The sequence below is a fragment of the Erythrolamprus reginae genome, chromosome 6, assembly GCF_031021105.1.
Source record: "Erythrolamprus reginae isolate rEryReg1 chromosome 6, rEryReg1.hap1, whole genome shotgun sequence".
In the NCBI taxonomy this organism is placed as follows: domain Eukaryota; kingdom Metazoa; phylum Chordata; class Lepidosauria; order Squamata; family Dipsadidae; genus Erythrolamprus; species Erythrolamprus reginae.
In genome coordinates this window covers 36,529,653-36,549,770 of record NC_091955.1, presented here as the reverse complement: position 1 = coordinate 36,549,770, position 20,118 = coordinate 36,529,653, and the positions used below count along the sequence as shown (strand labels likewise).

Here is a 20,118-nt window from a genome sequence, read left to right as displayed (position 1 = left end):
TCCCAGCCATACAAACTGAAACCAGACCCAGAACAACAGTCAAGTAGCCTGCAAGCTGCAATTACTCAGGATATCACCCCCAATCCACAAACATCAACTAATCAGCATACATCAATTACATCAACGACCCCAGGTGTTACCCCACTGACTCTCCAGAAAGTTTCAATACAGCTTGCAGCTGCTGAGCTAGCACGCCACACCCACCCGTATTTATAGAGGGAAGGCAGCTCAGGTCTCACTGTGTTTGCCCTAGAACAAGGACAGAAGCACCAGCCTGAAGATGATGAGTGGGACTTCATCGAAACATCAACAGAAATCTCTGAATCCTACACGGGAAGAAACTCGAATATGCCAAGACGTTCATACACGCACGCACACACACACACACACACACACACACACACACACACACAATATATATATTCTCCATCACCATTTCCTTAATTTCTTTTTTCTTTTACTTTCATACCAATATCTGCTCTTTCCCCCAACTCTTTTTCTCCTTCTTAAATATGCTTGTTTAATCATTATTAATCTCAATGTAGTCATCAACCTATTCATTTTTGATATCTTTTTCTCTTTTATCGCTGTAGCTATCAGTGTAGTCACAATTATCATAATAACAATCATAATAATAATTATGATAATTTTCAATATATACATGAAAAATAGTCATTGACCTTTATTTCATTTCTGGTATTCTTTTCATCTTCATTGCTGTATATCTGTGTTTTCATTAATTGTCTTTTCCTCTACTGTTTCTTTCTCTACTTTTTGTCCCTTTTGTAGTTCATTCTTATCTTCTTCCTTTACTTCGATTCTCCAGCTTCTACTCTAATCAAGCAAATCTTTAAAAAAGCCAACCAGTTCCGCATAATTTCCTCCATGTCTATGAGATCACAATCCTCCAATCCAAAAGTTCAACAAATTTCAATTATAATAAAAAGTCTGCCTCCATCAAGTTCAAAAGCCTTTCTGTGTATGCCGCCAGTCCTTAAAAATCGTTTACCTCCATTTCTCAAGATCACGAATCATCCATTTTAAAAACTGTCCAGCTGCTAACACAAGCATATTTCACAGCCTTTCCTAATTGTCCGCCCAACATATGGCGTTCTGCATGTGATCTTCTGTTTTTTGATTCAATTCTACTTTCCAAAAGGGTCCAACTCACGAGGGTGGGCACGCGCCCGATATGATATTCCTCTCTGAGCAATTGAGTAATGGTCTGAGACTAAGGGGCTTAGAAGTGTTGCCTTTGTCATGGTCAGATCATTTCCTACTGCGGCTTAACTTCCTGGCTCCAATCCTTCCCTGCAGGGAGGCGGAACCGATTAAGTTGTTCCGCCCCAGACACCTGATGGATCCAGAAGGTTTTCAGAGGGTGCTTGGGGTTATTCCAGATACACTCGTTCACAGTTCGGCAGTCTCTTGCTGAGGCCTGGAACAAGGCTGCAGTAGGGGCTCTTGACCGGATTGCGCCGTTGCGACCTTTCCGCGGCACAAGACCCCGTAGAGCTCCATGGTACAACAAGGAGCTCCAGGAGTTGAAGCGCCAGAAGAGACATCTAGAGAAGCGATGGAGGAAGAGTAAGTCTGAATCTGATGGAACACTTGTAAGAGCTCATATTAAGACTTACAAAGTGGCGCTCAAGGCGGCAAGATGCGCGTATCATGCCGCTTTGATTGCATCAGCGGAATCCCGCCCGGCCACTCTGTTTAAGGTAACCCGCTCCCTTCTTAATCAGGGGGGAGTTGGGGAGCCCTTGCAGAGCAGTGCTGAGGATTTTAACACGTTTTTCGCCAATAAAACCGCTCGGATCCGGGCGGACCTCGACTCCAATTATAAAACAGAGTCGACTGACAACGAGTCAGTCGAGGTGACTGGGGCTAAACGTCTTTGTCCATCTGTCTAGGTGGAGTTTGACTTGGTGTCACCTGATGAAGTGGACAAGGCCATTGGAGCTCTGAGTTCTGCCACCTGTTTACTGGATCCGTGTCCCTCTTGGCTGGTTTCGGCCAGTCGGGAAGTGACACGGAGCTGGGTCCAGGAGATTGTCAATGCCTCTTTGGGGAGGGGGTCCTTTCCCACCCTTTATAAGGAGGCACTTGTGCGCCCCCTCCTGAAGAAGCCTTCCCTGGACCCAGCCGTGCTTAATAACTACCGTCCAGTCTCCAACCTTCCCTTTATGGGGAAGGTTGTTGAGAAGGTGGTGGCTCTTCAACTCCAGCGGTCCTTGGAAGAAGCCGATTATCTAGGTCCTCAACAGTCTGGATTCAGGCCCAGCTACAGCGTGGAAACTGCTTTGGTTGCGTTGATGGATGATCTCTGGCGGGCCCGGGACAGGGGCTTGTCCTTTGTCCTGGTGCTCCTTGACCTCTCAGCGGCTTTCAATACCATCGACCATGGTATCCTTCTGCACCGGCTGGAGCGGTTGGGAGTGGGAGGCACTGTTCTCCAGTGGTTCTCCTCCTACCTCTCCGGTCTGTCACAGTCGGTGTTAGTGGGGGGTCAGAGGTCGACCTCGAGGTCTCTCCCTTGTGGGGTGCCTCAGGGGTTGGTCCTCTCCCCCTGCTATTTAATATCTACATGAAACCGCTGGGTGAGATCATCCAAGGGCATGGGGTGAGGTATCATCAGTACGCTGATGACACCCAGCTTTACATCTCCACCCCATGTCCAGTCAACGAAGCAGTGGAAGTGATGTGCCAGTGCCTGGAGGCTGTTGGGGCCTGGATGGGTGTCAACAAACTCAAACTCAATCCAGACAAGACGGAGTGGCTGTGAGTCTTGCCTCCCAAGGACAATTCTATCTGTCCATCCATTACCCTGGGGGGGGGAATTATTGACCCCCTCAGAGAGGGTCCGCAACTTGGGCGTCCTCCTCGACCCACAGCTCACATTAGAGAAACATCTTTCAGCTGTGGCGAGGGGGGCGTTTGCCCAGGTTCGCCTGGTGCACCAGTTGCGGCCCTATTTGGACCGGGAGTCATTGCTCACAGTCACTCATGCCCTCATCACCTCGAGGCTCGACTAATGTAATGCTCTCTACATGGGGCTACCTTTGAAAAGTGTTTGGAAACTTCAGATTGTGCAGAATGCAGCTGCGAGAGCAATTATGGGCTTCTCTAAGTATGCCCATATCACTGCAACACTCCGCAGTCTGCATTGGTTGCCGATCAGTTTCCGGTCACAATTCAAAGTGTTGGTTATGACCTATAAAGCCCTTCATGGCACCGGACCAGAATATCTCCGGGACCGCCTTCTGCTGCACGAATCCCAGCAACCGGTTCGGTCCCACAGAGTTGGCCTTCTCCGGGTCCCGTCGACTAAACAATGCCGTCTGGCGGGACCCAGGGGAAGAGCCTTCTCTGTGGTGGCCCCGACCCTCTGGAACCAGCTCCCACCTGAGATTAGGATTGCCCCCACCCTCCTTGCCTTTCGCAAACTCCTTAAAACCCACCTCTGCCGTCAGGCATGGGGGCACTGAAACATCTCCCCCTTGCCCATGTTGTTTTGGTGTTAGATTGATTGTGTGCTTGTTTTTTAATATTCTGGGGTTGTTTTTTATGAATTTTTTAGCTTAAATTGGATTGGTGGGTATTGGATTTGTTATTATGTATTGTTTTTACCTTGTTGTGAGCCGCCCCGAGTTTGCGGAGAGGGGCGGCATATAAATCCAATCAATCAAATCAAATCAGATCAAATCAATCAAATCAAAATATTCTCCTCAACTTATCTTCTCTATTTTTCATATCTCCACCAGATCTTTTAAAGCAAAGCTCCTCAGTCCTTAGGCATTAGTTACAGTTCTTTGTAAGGTTTTTTACTTGATGGCCTCCATTTGCTACATAGCTGCTCCTTAATTTCCGGTCTCTTTCCCACCCCTTTAACTGTTAAAATACTTTTCTATTGTTTTCTTTTGGCAAAATCACTCACCAGCTTCTGTTTTTTTTTAACACTATTCAGCACTTAGCTTTAGAATCCTCTTCCCAGTTTACTCCGATCTTTCTAATTTAATCCTGTTGTTTGTGACTGCTGCAGCTAGGACAATACCTAAAATTGTCTTCTGTTTGCTGCAGGCCAAGAGGACAAAGCTAGGTCTGGGGGAGGGGGCTGCCAACCTCCCAGGTTACCAGCATGTGCCTCTCTTTTCCCCTACCCCTACAGGGTGGTTCTGACCTGGTACTGACTGAACCGGGTCTCCTGGCAGCATGGATATCAGGGTTCCCTAGCAGAGCACGGGGAACTCAATAGCACCACAGTGTTGGCCATGCCTATTCTCTCTGCCATCTTTGTTCCTTATCATCACCTTTTCTTTTTACATTTAAAAATACTCTTATGTTTCTGAAATTTGGTATAATGTTCTCTAGTACATAAATGCAAACCTTAGATTGATATTTGGTCAAAATGGCAAGGGAAATTAGCAAATAGGAATTCAAAATTATCAACGTTGCATGTTTTGAATATAAATAATGATGTTAACCTAGGTACAGTTATAAAGGAATTAAATGATAAAGGTATAATGAGAATAGAACAATTATATGAGACAGACGGAAGAGTTAATAGAACTCGTTTCGAATGGTGGTTGGACCGACAAAAATGGTTGCAGATTAATGCAATATGTAAATATTTGAATAAAAGTGAGAATAAAGAAGCATTTTTGAGAGAAGAAAACTGTCTAGAGAAAATATTGAAAGAAAAGATTAATGATTCAAAAGGACAGGCTAGTAATATTTATAGCATGTTATTACAAGTGGAAGAGGAAGTGATTAACAAGATATTGGCAAAATGAATTACGGATTAATGAAAGCAAGATGGAAGAAGTAGTAGAAAATATACATAAGATAAAGAATACAAGAATAAGAAAGATGAGAAGGAATACCATAAATGGTATTTCACGCCAGTAAAACTAGCAGACTTCCAGAGGAAAGGGAAAGGAAATTGCTGGCATGGCTGCCAAATAAAAGTTTTTATGCATATGCTCTGGGAATGTGTTGAAGTTCAAAAATTTTGGAAGGAAGTACAGAATGAAATAAATAATATGCTAAACATTAATTGGATAATTACAAAAGAATTGGCAATACTAGTTAAATATGGGGAATTACGAGAATTTACAGAAATCAAAACAGCAGCTTTGGAAAGCGCTTAAGCAGTAGTGGTATTAGGGTGGAAGGATAGCAATAAATGGACAATCCAGAATTGGTACTGGTACATGGTGGACCACATCCACTTCAAAATTATAAGATTAAATAACTTTGATGAAAATAAATTGGAGAAGCTGATAGCACGATGGAATAAGGTGAAAGATTATATCTTAAGTAGAATTTATGATGACAATGTGAAAAATAAATTCCAATCACTTTTTGTATGTAAAGAAATGTAAACTGGAGCTAAGGAAGAAATTGAAACTTATTGTAAATAATTTAACCCCCTAAATGGTTGTGGGGTTTTTATTGGTGTTGGGCACGTTCCCTTTTAAGTATTTTTTGTTTGTTGTTAATTTAGTAAATAAACCAATAAATTATTTAAAAAAAAAAAAAGATTGATAGATTGAGACAAATAAATATTTATAAAAGATAATTGACTCATTTCAATCATGCATCAATTTCTATGAAAAATGACATGCTCCCATTGCCAAGAAATTTATTGCCAGGCTACAGCAACACATTGCATCTTATTCACTTTACAAGGGATTGTATTTTTATCATCTCCTACATTATTGGAGAAGAGAGCTTTGCAGCTGGAGATATGATATATGATATACAGTGTTCCCTCGATTTTCGCGGGTTCGAAATTCGCGGAAAGTCTATACCACGGTTTTTCAAAAATATTAATTAAAAAAATACTTTGTGGGTTTTTTCCCTATACCACAGTTTTTCCCACCCGATGACGTCATATTCATCGCCAAACTTTCGTCTGCATTTAACATTTTTTTTTAATAAACTTTAATAAATAAACATGGTGAATGGTTGCTAAGGGAATGGAAAATTGCAATTTAGGGGTTTAAAGTGTTAAGGGAAGGCTTGTGATACTGTTCATAGCCAAAAATAGTGTATTTACTGCCGCATCACTACTTCGCGGAAATTCAACTTTCGCGGGCGGTCTTGGAACACATCCCCCGCCAAAAGCGAGGGAACACTGTATAGATATACTATATGGAAGTACCTTTGGAATGACCTAGTATAGAGGGATTCATTCCCACACACATCTCTCTCCCCAGATTTGGCTTCTGCATGCCATCTTTTAAAATAATCTCTACATTCTATACTTTAAAATGATTGCAAAAAAGACTTTTGTTCATAAATGACATGTGGCCACTAGTACCAAGAAGTAGATATTCTCATTAAAGTTCATTATTAATTAAAATCTTCTAAATGCCGAATAATAAAATATTTTACCAACAAAAATCTAAAATATCAGTGGTCATATTTTTGTGGCATTTCTCCTATTTTCTTCCCAAGCACAACTTTTTTAAAAAGTGAACTTATGTGAACTAAATACCATGGCATTGAAAGATGTGATTTAGCAAAATGAATTCTGATACTTGGAGCTTGCTGGCTCCATAGCAACCATTTCACCCCAATTCCTGTGCAGACATGCTTTGCATTGTTAGTTCATTTTCACAGATTTGCTCTGTTGTTTATCTTTCCTGTATTTGTGCAAACTCTAAACTAGCACAAGAATATTACAAAGGAGAAAGATTTGTAATGGATATTTTCCCTTAGAGAATTCCCTTAAATTCAAAACAATAATGTTCTTATATTACACATCAAGTGGTTCTACATATAGCTAGTTTCCCAGAAATTGGATTTTTGCCTAATAAGGTAAAGAAACAAGATGCCATTGTGAAAGCATGAATGCATAATGTTTTCATGTTATTAGCAAATTTCATGAAATTCAAAAGAAAATGCATTTGCATGTAAGAAATATTTTTAATATAATTTACACATATCTATAAACATGGATTGAATCCTTAACTAAAAAGTAAGGACTGTAATAATATGTGGTTTGCGATCGATCGATTGATCCATCCATTCATCCATATATTAATAGTATTTATAGGCTACCAATCCATACACACTCTGGCGGCTGAAGAACAATTTCAATTCATTATAAAACAACAGGGGGAAAAAAAGAGCAGCAACATGGTGCAAAATTGTAGGTGAGGTCTCCAGAACTGAACACAGTACAGTGATCCCTCGATTAGCACGGTCTCGATTAGCGCGAAACGCTGCAACGCGGTTTTTCAAAAAATATTAATTAAAAAATAAGTTCTCTCTCTCTTTCTCTCCCTGTTGCCGGCGTGGTATATGAGAGAGAAAGAGAGAGGCAGAGAAAGAGAGAGGCAGAGGTCGGGCGCATTACCGGGAGGTGGAGGCGGCGTGGGGACGCTGGGTGCCGGGGACACCGAGGAGGGGGTGGAGCTGCAGAGCCGAACAAGGGCGGAGGCAACGGCGGAGTCCGGTGCTGGGGCCATGCGGGGCCGCTCATCCAGGGGGGCGTGGACTGGCAAGTCGCCCTCCTTTCTCTTTCTTTCTCTCTCTTATACCACACCGGTAACAGGGGGAGAAAGAGAGAGAGCGGAGGGCACCTTGCCGGTCCACGCCCCCCTAGATGAGCGGCTCCGCATGGCCCCAGCGCCGCCCAGGCAAAGGGGAAACCCCAAGATCGCTTGCCGCTTGCCGTATTGCAGCGAAGGAGGCGAAGCAAGGCTCCAAGCTGCAATACGGCAAGCGGCAAGCGATCTTGGGGTTTCCCCTTTGCCTGGGCGGCGGGAAGACCAAGGGAAGGTTCCTTCAGCCGCCCAACACCTGATCCGCTCCGCAGCGCGGCAGCAGCGAGGAGCCGAAGATGGGGTTTCCCCTTTGCCTTTACCCCATCTTCGGCTCCTCGCTGCTTCCGCGCTGCGGAGCAGATCAGCTGTTGGGTGGCTGAAGGAACCTTCCCTTGGTCTTCCCCGCTGCCCACACGCAAACTCCACCATCTGCGCATGTGCGGCCGTGAAAAAAAATGGCGCGCATGCGTAGATGGTGTTTTTTACTTCCGCACCACTATAACGCGGAAATCGATTAGCGCGGGAGGTCTTGGAACGTAACCCCCGCGCTAATCGAGAGATCACTGTATTCCAAATGTGGTCTCACCAGCGCTCTATATAAGGGGATCATAATCTCCCTCTTCCTGCTTGTTATACCTCTAGCTATGCAGCCAAGCATCCTACTTGTTTTTCCTACCGCCCGACCACACTGCTCACCCATTTTGAGACTGTCAGAAATCACTACCCCTAAATCTTTCTCTTCTGAAGTTTTTGCTAACACAGAACTGCCAATGCAATACTCAGATTGAGGATTCCTTTTCCCCAAGTCCATTATTTTACATTTGGAAACATTAAACTGCAGTTTCTATTGCTTTGACCATTTATCTAGTAAAGCTAAATCATTTACCATATTACAGACCTCTCCAGGTCATATTCCAGCTATTTTTTTCCCAAGGTCACAGCTGAACAAAATATTTATATTTAAAAAGAGAGGACAAGTGTAGATCATAACATTAAACAGAAGATTTTAGTCAAGAACCATGGTTAGTATGATGGAAAAATTGCTGCTTCTAAAAATGGTGGAGAGATTCCAGTCAGTACTATTTTGATGTGTGCCATAATAATCTATTGCTAGCATGAAACAAATATGAGTAGACTGTTTCCTTTTGTATGTTTGCTTTGCATTAATAGATATCAAAATATTTCTTGAATTTCATTAGCTAATAAAATATTCATTTTGCAAATGGTAAGCCCTCTTTGTCAAATAGCAATTGGCTTTTGTTTTGTAGAAAGGTAAATTTCTTTACACATCAAGCCTATTTTAATTATTACCACCAATTGTACTAGAACTATACAGTAGCACAAGAAGGATGTGAAGGCATACAAATCTAATAAATAAATAAATAGTCAATAATATAATTTTTTTGTTTTCCTTCTCTTGAGTTTATAGGAATTAAATATTTCTAGAATATTTTTAACAGAAGATTTTTTATTTAACATTGTGTTTTATGTCCATGTTTCAATTAAAATGCATATGTAGAATTATGTCTTAAAATATCAATAGAGGCTAAAAGAGCATAAAGTAATCATTTCTATCATAATATGGGCTTGCTTTTTGAACAAATGAAGGAAATGTAAAGAAAAGGGTAGAATCCTTTAAAGTCATCTTTTTTAAAAAAAAATCTTTATTGAGTTTTATTACAAATATGACAGAAATAAATAACAAACAGAATAAAGGAGGGTCAATAATGCCTATGGATTAATATTCATAACAAATACAGTCATAGTCATAAAGTCATCTTTTATTAATTCTGAAATGGAGCTCGGAGAACTGGAGTTCATTTTCTTATAATACAGTAGTAGGTTCTCAGTGTAAAATGTATTTAAGCAATTTCTGTATAAACAATCCGTAACTGCAACCTCTCCATTTATCAGAGAAGCCTGCTTCTCTTATAATGGTACATTATAAGGGTATGGGGGAAAAGTACGTAAAGTCCTCGTCCTCGTGCAGGGATGGCAAACCTTTTTTTCCTTGTGTGCCAAAAGCACATGTGTGCGTGTATGAGTGCCAACAGCCATAATTCAATGCCTGGGTTTGGAAAAAATGGCCTTCCCCAGTCCCCAGAGGACCTCTGTAGGCCAGAAACGGCTGATTTCTTGACTTCCAGTGGGCCCAATAGGCCCATTTTTCACCCTCCCCAGACTCTAGAGCAGTGGCTCTCAACCTGGGGTTCGGGACCTCTTTGGGGGTCGAACAACTGTTTCACAGGGGTCGCCTAAGACCATGAGAAAAGACAAATTTCCCATGGTGTTAGGAACCAAAGCTTCTATTCTGGTGCCTTGGAACATATTTATACAGTCTGATCAATCAGGCGTTTACAGAGGGGTGTCCCTTTGAGTTTCCTGCCAATCAGCTTAAAGCTCTGTTGGGAGAATTGGTGCTAGACTTATGGTTGGGGGTCACCATAACATAAGGAATTATATTAAGGGTTTGCGGCATTGGAAAGGTTGAGAACCACTGTCTAGAGGCTTCCTTGGAGCCTGGGGAAAGCGAAAATGCCCTCCCCCACCACCTGCAGGCTCATTGGAAGCCGAAAACACCCTCCCAGAACCTCAGCGCAAGCCGAAAATCAGCTGACCAGAGCTCATATGCATGCTGGAACTGAACTATAACAATGGTTCGTGCACCAGCAGATATGGCGTCCCATGCCACCTGTGGCGTGCATGCCATAGGTTCACCATCACTGTCCTAGTGTATACATAAAGATTCTAAATTGAAAAAGGGTCATTATTTGTATACTTTTAACAAAACTACTGATACATTTATTCTATTAACTATTGCTAAAACGAATTAGCTGGGTTTTGCAGGAAAAAACACTTTTTGTTTCTACTGAAGGGCTAATACACCTCAACCTAAATTACAGAACTTAGCCTGGATATGAATTCTGGAATATGACAAGGCACTTCTCCAATGTATATCCTATTCCTTGCTGTTGAATTTCAACACTGAAATCAAAATAGACAAGAAATATTTTGCTGATTCATAGTTGCAAAGGAATTTTGCACCATGTTGTTGCTCTTTTTCCCCCCCTGTTGTTTTATAATGAATTGAAATTGTTCTTCAGCCGCCAGAGTGTGTATGGATTGGTAGCCTATAAATACTATTAATATATGTATGAATGGATGGATGGATGGATCGATCGATCGCAAATCACATATTATTACAGTCTTTACTTTTTAGTTAAGGATTCAATCCATGTTTATAGAAATGTGTAAATTATATTAAAAATATTTCTTACATGCAAATGCATTTTCTTTTGAATTTCATGAAATTTGCTAATAACATGAAAACATTATGCATTCATGCTTTCACAATGGCATCTTACCTTAATTGTTCCTTTACCTTAGCAGGCAAAAATCCAATTTCTGGGAAACTAGCTATATGTAGAACCACTTGATGTGTAATATAAGAACATTATTGTTTTGAATTTAAGGGAATTCTCTAAGGGAAAATATCCATTACAAATCTTTCTCCTTTGTAATATTCTTGTGCTAGTTGGGTTGAAGAAGTTAAGGGACCAAGAGTAAGGAAAAATGGTTAATAGCTAATGAAAAAGAGGTTAGATGCGGAAGTCCCTCTTTGGAGTTGTATAGAGAAGCATTTCAAATTGAAAGATTAATGGAGTTGCAATTATTTTAAAATAAATGGGTGAAATTGGAAAAAGACATAAATGGGATGAAGAATAGATAATTAATTTTTATAAGGTGGTATAGGAGCAATCTAGATAAATTAATAGGTCCCATGAAAGGGACTATGGAAATCTGGAAAAAATGGCAGGGGAAAATAGGATTACAGTGTTCCCTCGACTTTCGCGGGGGATGCGTTCCGAGACCGCCCGTAAAAGTCGAATTTCCGCGAAGTAGAGATGCGGAAGTAAATACCCCATTTTTGGCTATGAACAGTATCCCAAGCCTTCCCTTAACACTTTAAACCCCTAAATTACAATTTCCCATTCCCTTAGCAACCATTTAGATTATTACTCACCATGTTGCTTTATTAAAGTTTATTTTAAAAAAAATTCTTAAAGGCGGATGAAAGTTTGGCGATGACATATGACGTCATCGGGCGGGAAAAACCGTGGTATAGGAAAAAAAACCGCGAAGTATTTTTTAATTAATATTTTTGAAAAACCGGGGTATAGACGTTTCGCAAAATTTGAACCCACAAAAATCGAGGGAACACTGTATATAAATTAAAACTGTCATCGTTATATGTAATAAATAGAGATAATGAAGCAAATCTAAATAGGGTTATAGGAGAGTTGAAGAGAAAAGGAATAACTAAGATAGAACAGTTATATGAGAAGGATGGGAGGCCAAATAGAAATTCTATAGAATGGTGGTTGGGTAAGGGAAGATGGCTATAAATAAATGCAATATGTAAACATCTGAATAAAAGGGCGATTTATTTTTAATGTTACATATAAAAGGGCTCTTGTATTCAGTGAAACATTTATGAGTATTAGTGTACAACTCTCCCACTCCTTGCCATATCTTGAAACATGCATATTACTGTCACAGATCTCAGTACAACTAATACTTTCATTGTCAGGATAAAGCCATTCAGATTCATGAGCGTGCTTGAATTACAGATTATGTTTTGTGAACTTTTGACAAGGAGTCATAGACAATCAGCCCAGATCTATGTACATGTAACGGAGAATGAAATATAACAATCACATGAGGTAATATCATAACAGATACTATTTAAACTTATTGTTTAACTGTATTGTTTAAAGGTATGATTTCAGTTCATTAGGTATATATTCATAAATAATTAGTTTTATTCAGCTTTCTACAAACTTTGAGCATTTAAAATAAAATATTACAACTAACCTGATGAAGGTCATTACCCAGTGCATATTCTTGGAAATAGCCTGGTGCTGCAGATGATGCTCGGATAGCTTGCCACAATTTATAATGACAACCCCCAAGATAGTGAGACTTTAGTCCAGGGAAGTGATTGTAATTTCTAAATACAAAGGCTTTCAGTGGTGTTCCTCTGCTTACAATAGTGCTTATGGCAGCCACCTAAATAAAAACAAAATACTAAATTTTATCCAATTATATCTACTTACCCAATTACAACTCAATTACGACCTTATAACAATCAGCTATTAACATGTTAAATCAATTAGGATTACATCATTCATATTAATATTTATTTTTGTATACAGTGATGCCTCGTCTTACGAACTTTTCGAATACGAACCTGGGGTTTAAGATTTTTTTGCCTCTTCTTCTGAACTATTTTCACCTTACGAACCTGTCGCCGCTGCTGGGATGCCCCGCCTCTTGACTTCCATTGCCAGGCAAAGGCTCCCCTCATTGGGAAACCCCACCTCCGGACCTTCCGTTGCCAGCGAAGTGTCCGTTTTTGCACTGCTGGGATTCCCCTGAGGCTCCCCTCCATGGGAAACCCCATCTCTCTACTCTATCCTTCCTATACAATGTATATCCTATTTTCCTATACAATGTATATATGTATGAATTAGTTTTGTTGAGGGGAGAAGGGAAAAAAGGTAAAGGAAGTTTAAAAAAAAGTAAAAGAAGGAATCATTTAAATGGATAAGGGAGAATGGGAGATGATTTTTTTCTTTTTAATTATACTGTGTTTAAAAGCAGTTGAAAGTGGAGCTCAGTAAGGTGGGAACGCAATCCGGAGTAGTGCCTCATGATTCGACAAGACTTTTTCTTGTCCTCTCCCCTTTTGGTGGGGGAAGCATTTGAGGGGGGTGGGTAATTGGGGTAAGGAAGGAGAAAACAAGCAAACCAAGAGTGAAACAAGAGGGAGAAAGGGATATTATTGTATATTATAAATGAGTGTATTATAATGGTTTTAAATGTAAATGGTTTGAAATTTGATTTAAAACGTTACAGGATATTGAGAATGGCTAAGCAAAATAAGGTGGATATTATGATTTTGACAGAAACACATAAAAGATGGGGAGAAAGGGATAAATTGATTAATGATAGAAATTGGAAATGGGTATATGAATCTTGAGGAATGCAAAATAGTAGAGGTACGGTTATTCTTATTCATCAGAGGGTTTTATTTGATGAGGTTGGAGTTCAGAAAGATAGAGAAGGGAGGTGGTTGTTTGTTAAAGGGAAAATTAATCATAAGAAGTTGACATTGGCAGCAATTTTTTTTAAAAAAAATGTTTATTGGTTATATACATTAAAAACAGGGTACAGAAAAGTAAAGGGAATATATATAATGTACATTCTAGCAATTATAGTTTACTTATATAACATGCGTAATTGGGGAAGGAGAGGGAAAGAAAGGGAAAAGGATTTAGAAAGAAGGGAAAGAAATACAAGAAGAGGACGAATAGAAAAATAGAGCAAGAAAAGAGTAGTAAGAAGAGTATGGGGGGGCAGTGTTAGAGCTGGGGCTTCTATGTTTTGCGGCCTGTGGTTTAAGCATATAGGTGGTATAGATTTTCCTGAAGTTTTATCCATATGTATTTGATGTAGTTGCTAGTGCCATCATTTATTTATGAGTTTATTAATTCAGTTTCTTTGTAGTTCAAAATTTGTGTCGATCGATGTTTATATTTTATCGTTTCAGTTTGGTATTATGATTCATGTCGTTGTTTACTGGTTTTAGACGTTGTTTTAGTTGGAAATTTTTCTTGATGTATAATTTTTAAGTAATTTCTTTTTTTTAACCAATGGTACCATTTGTCCCATGCTTTGCAGAAATCTGTCTCATCCTTGTTTTTCAGTTCCATTGTTAGCTTGGACATTTCTGCACATTCCATTATTTTAATCAAAAGAGATAAAACGGTTGGGTTTTTTTTCCTGTTTCCAGTATTGTGTGTATAGAATCCTTACGGCTGTAATAATGTGAATTATAATATATCTGTTTTCTTTATTAAAAATTTGTCTTATAATTCCTAATAAAAATAGTTCGGGTTTTGCATGGATGGTCTGGGAGGTGATTTGTTCTAGTATAATTTTGATTTTATGCCAATATTTTTGGGTAGTTTCACATGTCCACCAGATGTGGTAATATGTACCTGGTTTTTCCCTGCACTTCCAACATAGTGGTGATAAATTTGGATACATTTTTGCAAGTCTAGCCGGTGGCAGCAATTTATGCCCCGAATGTGAAAACAAAACAATTTATAATAAATACAAAAAGGAAGCTAGATAACTTTATGGAGGGCACAATGTTTTTGGCAGGAGATTTTAATATGCAATTAACAAATGGGATCGGAAATAGTAGGATGTTACATTTAAATAGACTTAATATGGTGGATCTCCATGCAGATATCCCAAATAGAGGTACTTATTATTCAGCAAGATATCATACATTTAGTTGCATTGACTATATATTAATGAATAGGGTGGAAAATATACAAGTTAAAAAAGTAGATATCAAAAGTATTTGGTTGTCAGATCATGCCCCACTATTGGCAAAATTGGAAATAGGTCAGAAATGCAACCAAAGAATTTGGAGATATAATGCAGTTGTAACTGCTAGTGAACAAGATAAAGATAAACTGCAGACAGAGTTATGTGAATATTTTAGAATTAACGATATAGGTGATATTAAGCAATCAATTGTGTGGGATGCATGTAAGGCTTTTATGAGAGGGCAATGTATATGTATCGAAGCAGATATTAGAAAGAGGTGGGGTAGAGAAAGGGAAATGAAGATAAGGGAAATAGACTTGATACAAGAGCAGCTAAGATTAACTAAGAGTAGGGATTGGAATAGTTTATTGAAATTGAAAAGGAAACAATTGGTGGTATATGATGAGATCCAATGGAATAATATGAGAGTGGTGGTGAGACAAAAAACATTGAGTTGGGGGAAAAACCCAATGCAACAAATGGCAAGATATTTGAAGAAGAAGAAAGAAAAATCATGTATATTAGCACTGAGAGACCCTAGTGGAGAGATTAGATATGGTAAAGAGCAGCTAGAGAAGATAATGAGAAAATATTATGAGGATTTGTATAAAGAGGAGCAGGTTAATAAAGGAGTCCTCAATGTTGGGAAAATAGTAAGCAAAGAAGACAAACAAATATTGAATGCAGAAATCAAACAAGAAGAAATTGCTAGAGTAATTAAAGGGTTAAAACAAGCCAAAGCACCGGGCCCGGATGGGTTTACAGGGGAATTTTATAAAACATATATGAATGTACTGTTGCCGCACTTGGGGAAACTGTTTAATAATATATTGTTAACTCATGATATCCCGCAGACATGGAAGCTTTCAGAGATTGTTACTATTCCAAAGATGGATCGAGATCTAAGAGAGCCTGGGTCCTACCGTCCTATCAGCTTGGCAAATCAAGATTATAAAAGAGATTTATTAAGGGAATGAAGCGTATATAAGGGTGAATGGACAAAGAACGCAGAAAATTAAAATACTAAATGGCACCAAGCAGTGATGTCCTTTATCTCCAATGTTATTTGTAATAGCAATAGAGATGTTAGCTAATAAGATAAGACAAGATAACACTTGGGCAGAATACAAAATAGGTGAAATGGAAATGAAATTAAACCCATTTGCAGACAATGCAATTATATTGACCCAGACCCCGATGGAGATGATTAAAGGTATAAGAAATATTCTACAAAAGTTTAAAACAGGAATCAGGATTGTCGGTCAATATGGAAAAATCAGAGATTATGTTTAAATACAGGTCCGAGAGAACAGGTAGAAATCAGGAAAGAATCAGGGTTGAAGTTAGGACTAAAGAAAATTAAATATCTGGGAATTTGGTTATTGAGAAATCCAGCGAAAACTGAGGAGGTGAATTATAGATTAATATGGAGGGAAATATTGAAACAGATGAAGAGCTGGAAAGAGAAAAAGCTAAGGAGAATCTCTAAAATAAGAGCCTTGAAAATGATGATAATTCCCCAAATGATGTATTTGTTTCAGGTCCTGCCGGGGAGGCTATCAGCATCCAAGTTTAGAGAGTGGGACAAAAAACTTAATTACTGGGTTGAAGAAGATAAGAGACCAAGAATAAGAAAACAGTGTTTAATAGTGAACGAAAAAAGGGTGGATGGGGAAATCCTTGTTTGGAGCATTTCAAATTGAAAGATTAATGGAGTTGCAATTATTCGAGAATAAATGGGTGAAACTGGAAAAGCAGATAAACAAGATGAAGAATAGAGAATTAATCTTTATAAAGTGGAATAGGAGTGACTTAAATAAACCAATAGGTCCCATGAAAGGGACTATGGAAATTTTGAAAAAATGGCAGGGGAAAATAGGATTATATAAATCAAAACTGTCATCGATTTATGTAATAAATAAAGATAATGAAATAAATTTAAATAGGGGTATAGGAGAGTTGAAGGCAAGAGGGATAACTAAGATAAAACAGTTATATGAGAAGGATGGGAGGCCAAGTAGAAATCGTATAGAATGGTGGCTGGGTAAGGGAAGATGGCTACAAATAAATGCAATATGTAAATATCTGAATGAAAGGGAGAATAAAGAAGCACTATTTAGGGAGGAGATAGAGCTAGAGAAAATAATAAGAGAAAAAACTGAAGGTACTAAGGCGCAAGCAAGCAATATACAGTGATCCCCCGCTCGTTGCGAGGGTTCCGTTCCAGGACCCCCCGCAACGAGCGGGTTTTCGCGAAGTAGCGCTGTGGAAGTAAAAACACCATCTGCGCATGTGCAGATGGTGTTTTTACTTCCGCAGCGCTAGCGAGGAGCCGAAGATTGGGGGCGGCGCGGCTGTTTTAAAACGTCACCGCCGACATGGGGGGCTCGCTAGCACCCCCCCTAACCCGGGTTGGGGGTTCGGGGGGGGGGCTAGCGAGCCCCCCATGTCGGCGGGGATGTTTTAAAACACCCGCGCGCCTTCCCAACTGAGCCTTCAAGCCAAGCGCCAAAGGCGAACTTCTGCGCTTGGCTTGAGGGCTCAGTTGGGAAGGCGCGCGGGTGTTTTAAAACATCCCCGCCGACATGGGGGGCTCGCTAGCACCCCCCCGAACCCCCAACCCGGGTTAGGGGGGGTGCTAGCGAGCCCCCCATGTCGGCGGGGACGTTTTAAAACACCCGCGCGGCTTTCCAATGAGTCCCGAAGACAAACGCGGAAGTTTGACGTTTGTCTTCGGGACTCATTTGAAAGCCCCGCGGGTGTTTTAAAACGTCCCCGCCGACATGGGGAGCTCGCTAGCACCCCCCCGAACCCCCAACCTGGGTTAGGGGGGGTGCTAGCAAGCCCCCCATGTCGGCGGGGACGTTTTAAAACACCCGCGCGCCTTCCCAACTGAGCCCTCAAGCCAAGCGCCAAAGGCGAACTTCTGCGCTTGGCTTGAGGGCTCAGTTGGGAAGGCGCGTGGGTGTTTTAAAACGTCCCCGCCGACATGGGGGGCTCGCTAGCACCCCCCCGAACCCCCAACCCGGGTTAGGGGGGGTGCTAGCGAGCCCCCCATGTCGGCGGGGACGTTTTAAAACACCCGCGCGGCTTTCCAATGAGTCCCGAAGACAAACGCGGAAGTTTGACGTTTGTCTTCGGGACTCATTTGAAAGCCCCGCGGGTGTTTTAAAACGTCCCCGCCGACATGGGGAGCTCGCTAGCACCCCCCCGAACCCCCAACCTGGGTTAGGGGGGGTGCTAGCAAGCCCCCCATGTCGGCGGGGACGTTTTAAAACACCCGCGCGCCTTCCCAACTGAGCCCTCAAGCCAAGCGCCAAAGGCGAACTTCTGCGCTTGGCTTGAGGGCTCAGTTGGGAAGGCGCGCGGGTGTTTTAAAACGTCCCCGCCGACATGGGGGGCTCGCTAGCACCCCCCCGAACCCCCAACCCGGGTTAGGGGGGGTGCTAGCGAGCCCCCCATGTCGGCGGGGACGTTTTAAAACACCCGCGCGGCTTTCCAATGAGTCCCGAAGACAAACGCGGAAGTTTGACGTTTGTCTTCGGGACTCATTTGAAAGCCGCGCGGGTGTTTTAAAACGTCCCCGCCGACATGGGGGGCTCGCTAGCACCCCCCCTAACCCCCAACCCGGGTTAGGGGGGTACTAGCGATCCCCCCATGTCGGCAGGGACGTTTTAAAACACCCGTGCGCCTTCCCAACTGAGCCCTCAAGCCAAGCGCCAAAGGCGAACTTCTGCGCTTGGCTTGAGGGCTCAGCTGGGAAGCGGCCCAAGCGAAGCGGCAGCAGCGAGGAGTTTGCGTGGGCGGTGGGGAAACTCCTCGCTGATGCCCGCCAAGAGGGGGAAGACCTAGGGAAGCCGCCCAGCAGCTGATCTGCCCGGCGCCATCTACGCATGCGTGCCCATAGAAAAAAAGGGCACGCATGCGCAGATGGTGTTCTGACTTCCAGGTTCAAAAATCGCAAATTACCCTGTTCGCAATGGTCGGGGACGCAATAACCGGGGGATCACTGTATATAAGATGTTAGTGAAGTCAGACGGGGATGTGATCCAAGGATTGACTAAATGGTGGCAAAATGAGATACAAGTAGAGGTGTAAGAGATGGAAAATACAGTAGAGAATATAAGGAAAATCAAGAATACAAGAGTTAGGGAAATGAGAAGGAAAATATTACATAAGTGGTATTATACACCCGTTCAACTTGCACACTTTCAGCAGAACGTTAAAGGCATCTGTTGGCATGGGTGCCAAGATAAAGGTGTGTTTATGCATATGCTCTGGAAATGCCCAGTGATGCAGAACTTTTGGCAAAAATTGCAAGAGGATATTAATAGAATATTAAATATAAGATGGACGATTACTAAGGAAATGGCAGTATTAGTAAAAAGTAGTGAGATGGGAGAATATAGAGAAATCAAACAAGCAGCAATAGAAAGCGCTCAGGCCGTAATAGTCTTGGGGTGGAAAGATGGGACAAAATGGACAATGCAAAATTGGTATAGGAGATTATGGATAAAAGGATGAATTTGATGAATGAAACTGATTTGCAACAGCTGATTGGGCGATGGGACAAGGTAAGATGATATATGGCGAGTAGGATCAGAGACCAAGCTATAAGAAACAAGTTGGAATCACTCTATAATATGTAAAGAAATATTTCACTCTTGGGTTTAAATGATTTATACAAGAAATACCCCCAACTGGTGGTGGAGTATGATTGATTGTCTGGTGGTGGGATCACTGAGCACATGTTATACGTTATATGTTGTGTGTGTGTTTTATTTTATAAAAATCAATACAAATATTAATAAAAAAATACAATGTATATCCTGGTAGGGATATTTCCCATTCATTGAAGTCCTTAAATATATATACAGTGATCCCCCGGGTATTGCGCTCCTGATGATTGCGAAACGGCTATATGGCGATTTTTGAACCCGGAAGTAAAAATACCATCTGCGCATGCGCGCCCTTTTTTTCTATGGGCACGCATGCGTAGATGGCGCCGGGCAGATCAGCTGCTGGGCGGCTTCCCTGGGTCTTCCCCCGTTTGCCGCTCGCCCGCCCTTCGCCCGCCCACCCGCCCTTCGCCCGTTCGCCCGGCCACCCGCCGTTCGCCCGCCGTTCGCCCGGCTCGCCCGCCGTTCGCCGCTCGCCC

The 20,118-nt window shown here is 41.4% G+C and overlaps 1 protein-coding gene across 9 annotated transcripts in view; it reads right to left on the bottom strand.

Moving 5' to 3' along the window:
- PNPLA8 (patatin like phospholipase domain containing 8) overlaps window positions 1–20,118 on the bottom strand; it is an 87,330-nt gene that overhangs the window by 27,573 nt on the left and 39,639 nt on the right. For all 9 annotated transcript variants that reach the window (XM_070755530.1, XM_070755524.1, XM_070755523.1 and 6 more), the window contains one exon: window positions 12,432–12,626. In XM_070755530.1, coding sequence (XP_070611631.1) covers window positions 12,432–12,626 — 195 coding nt within the window. The remainder of the gene's footprint in view (window positions 1–12,431; window positions 12,627–20,118) is intronic.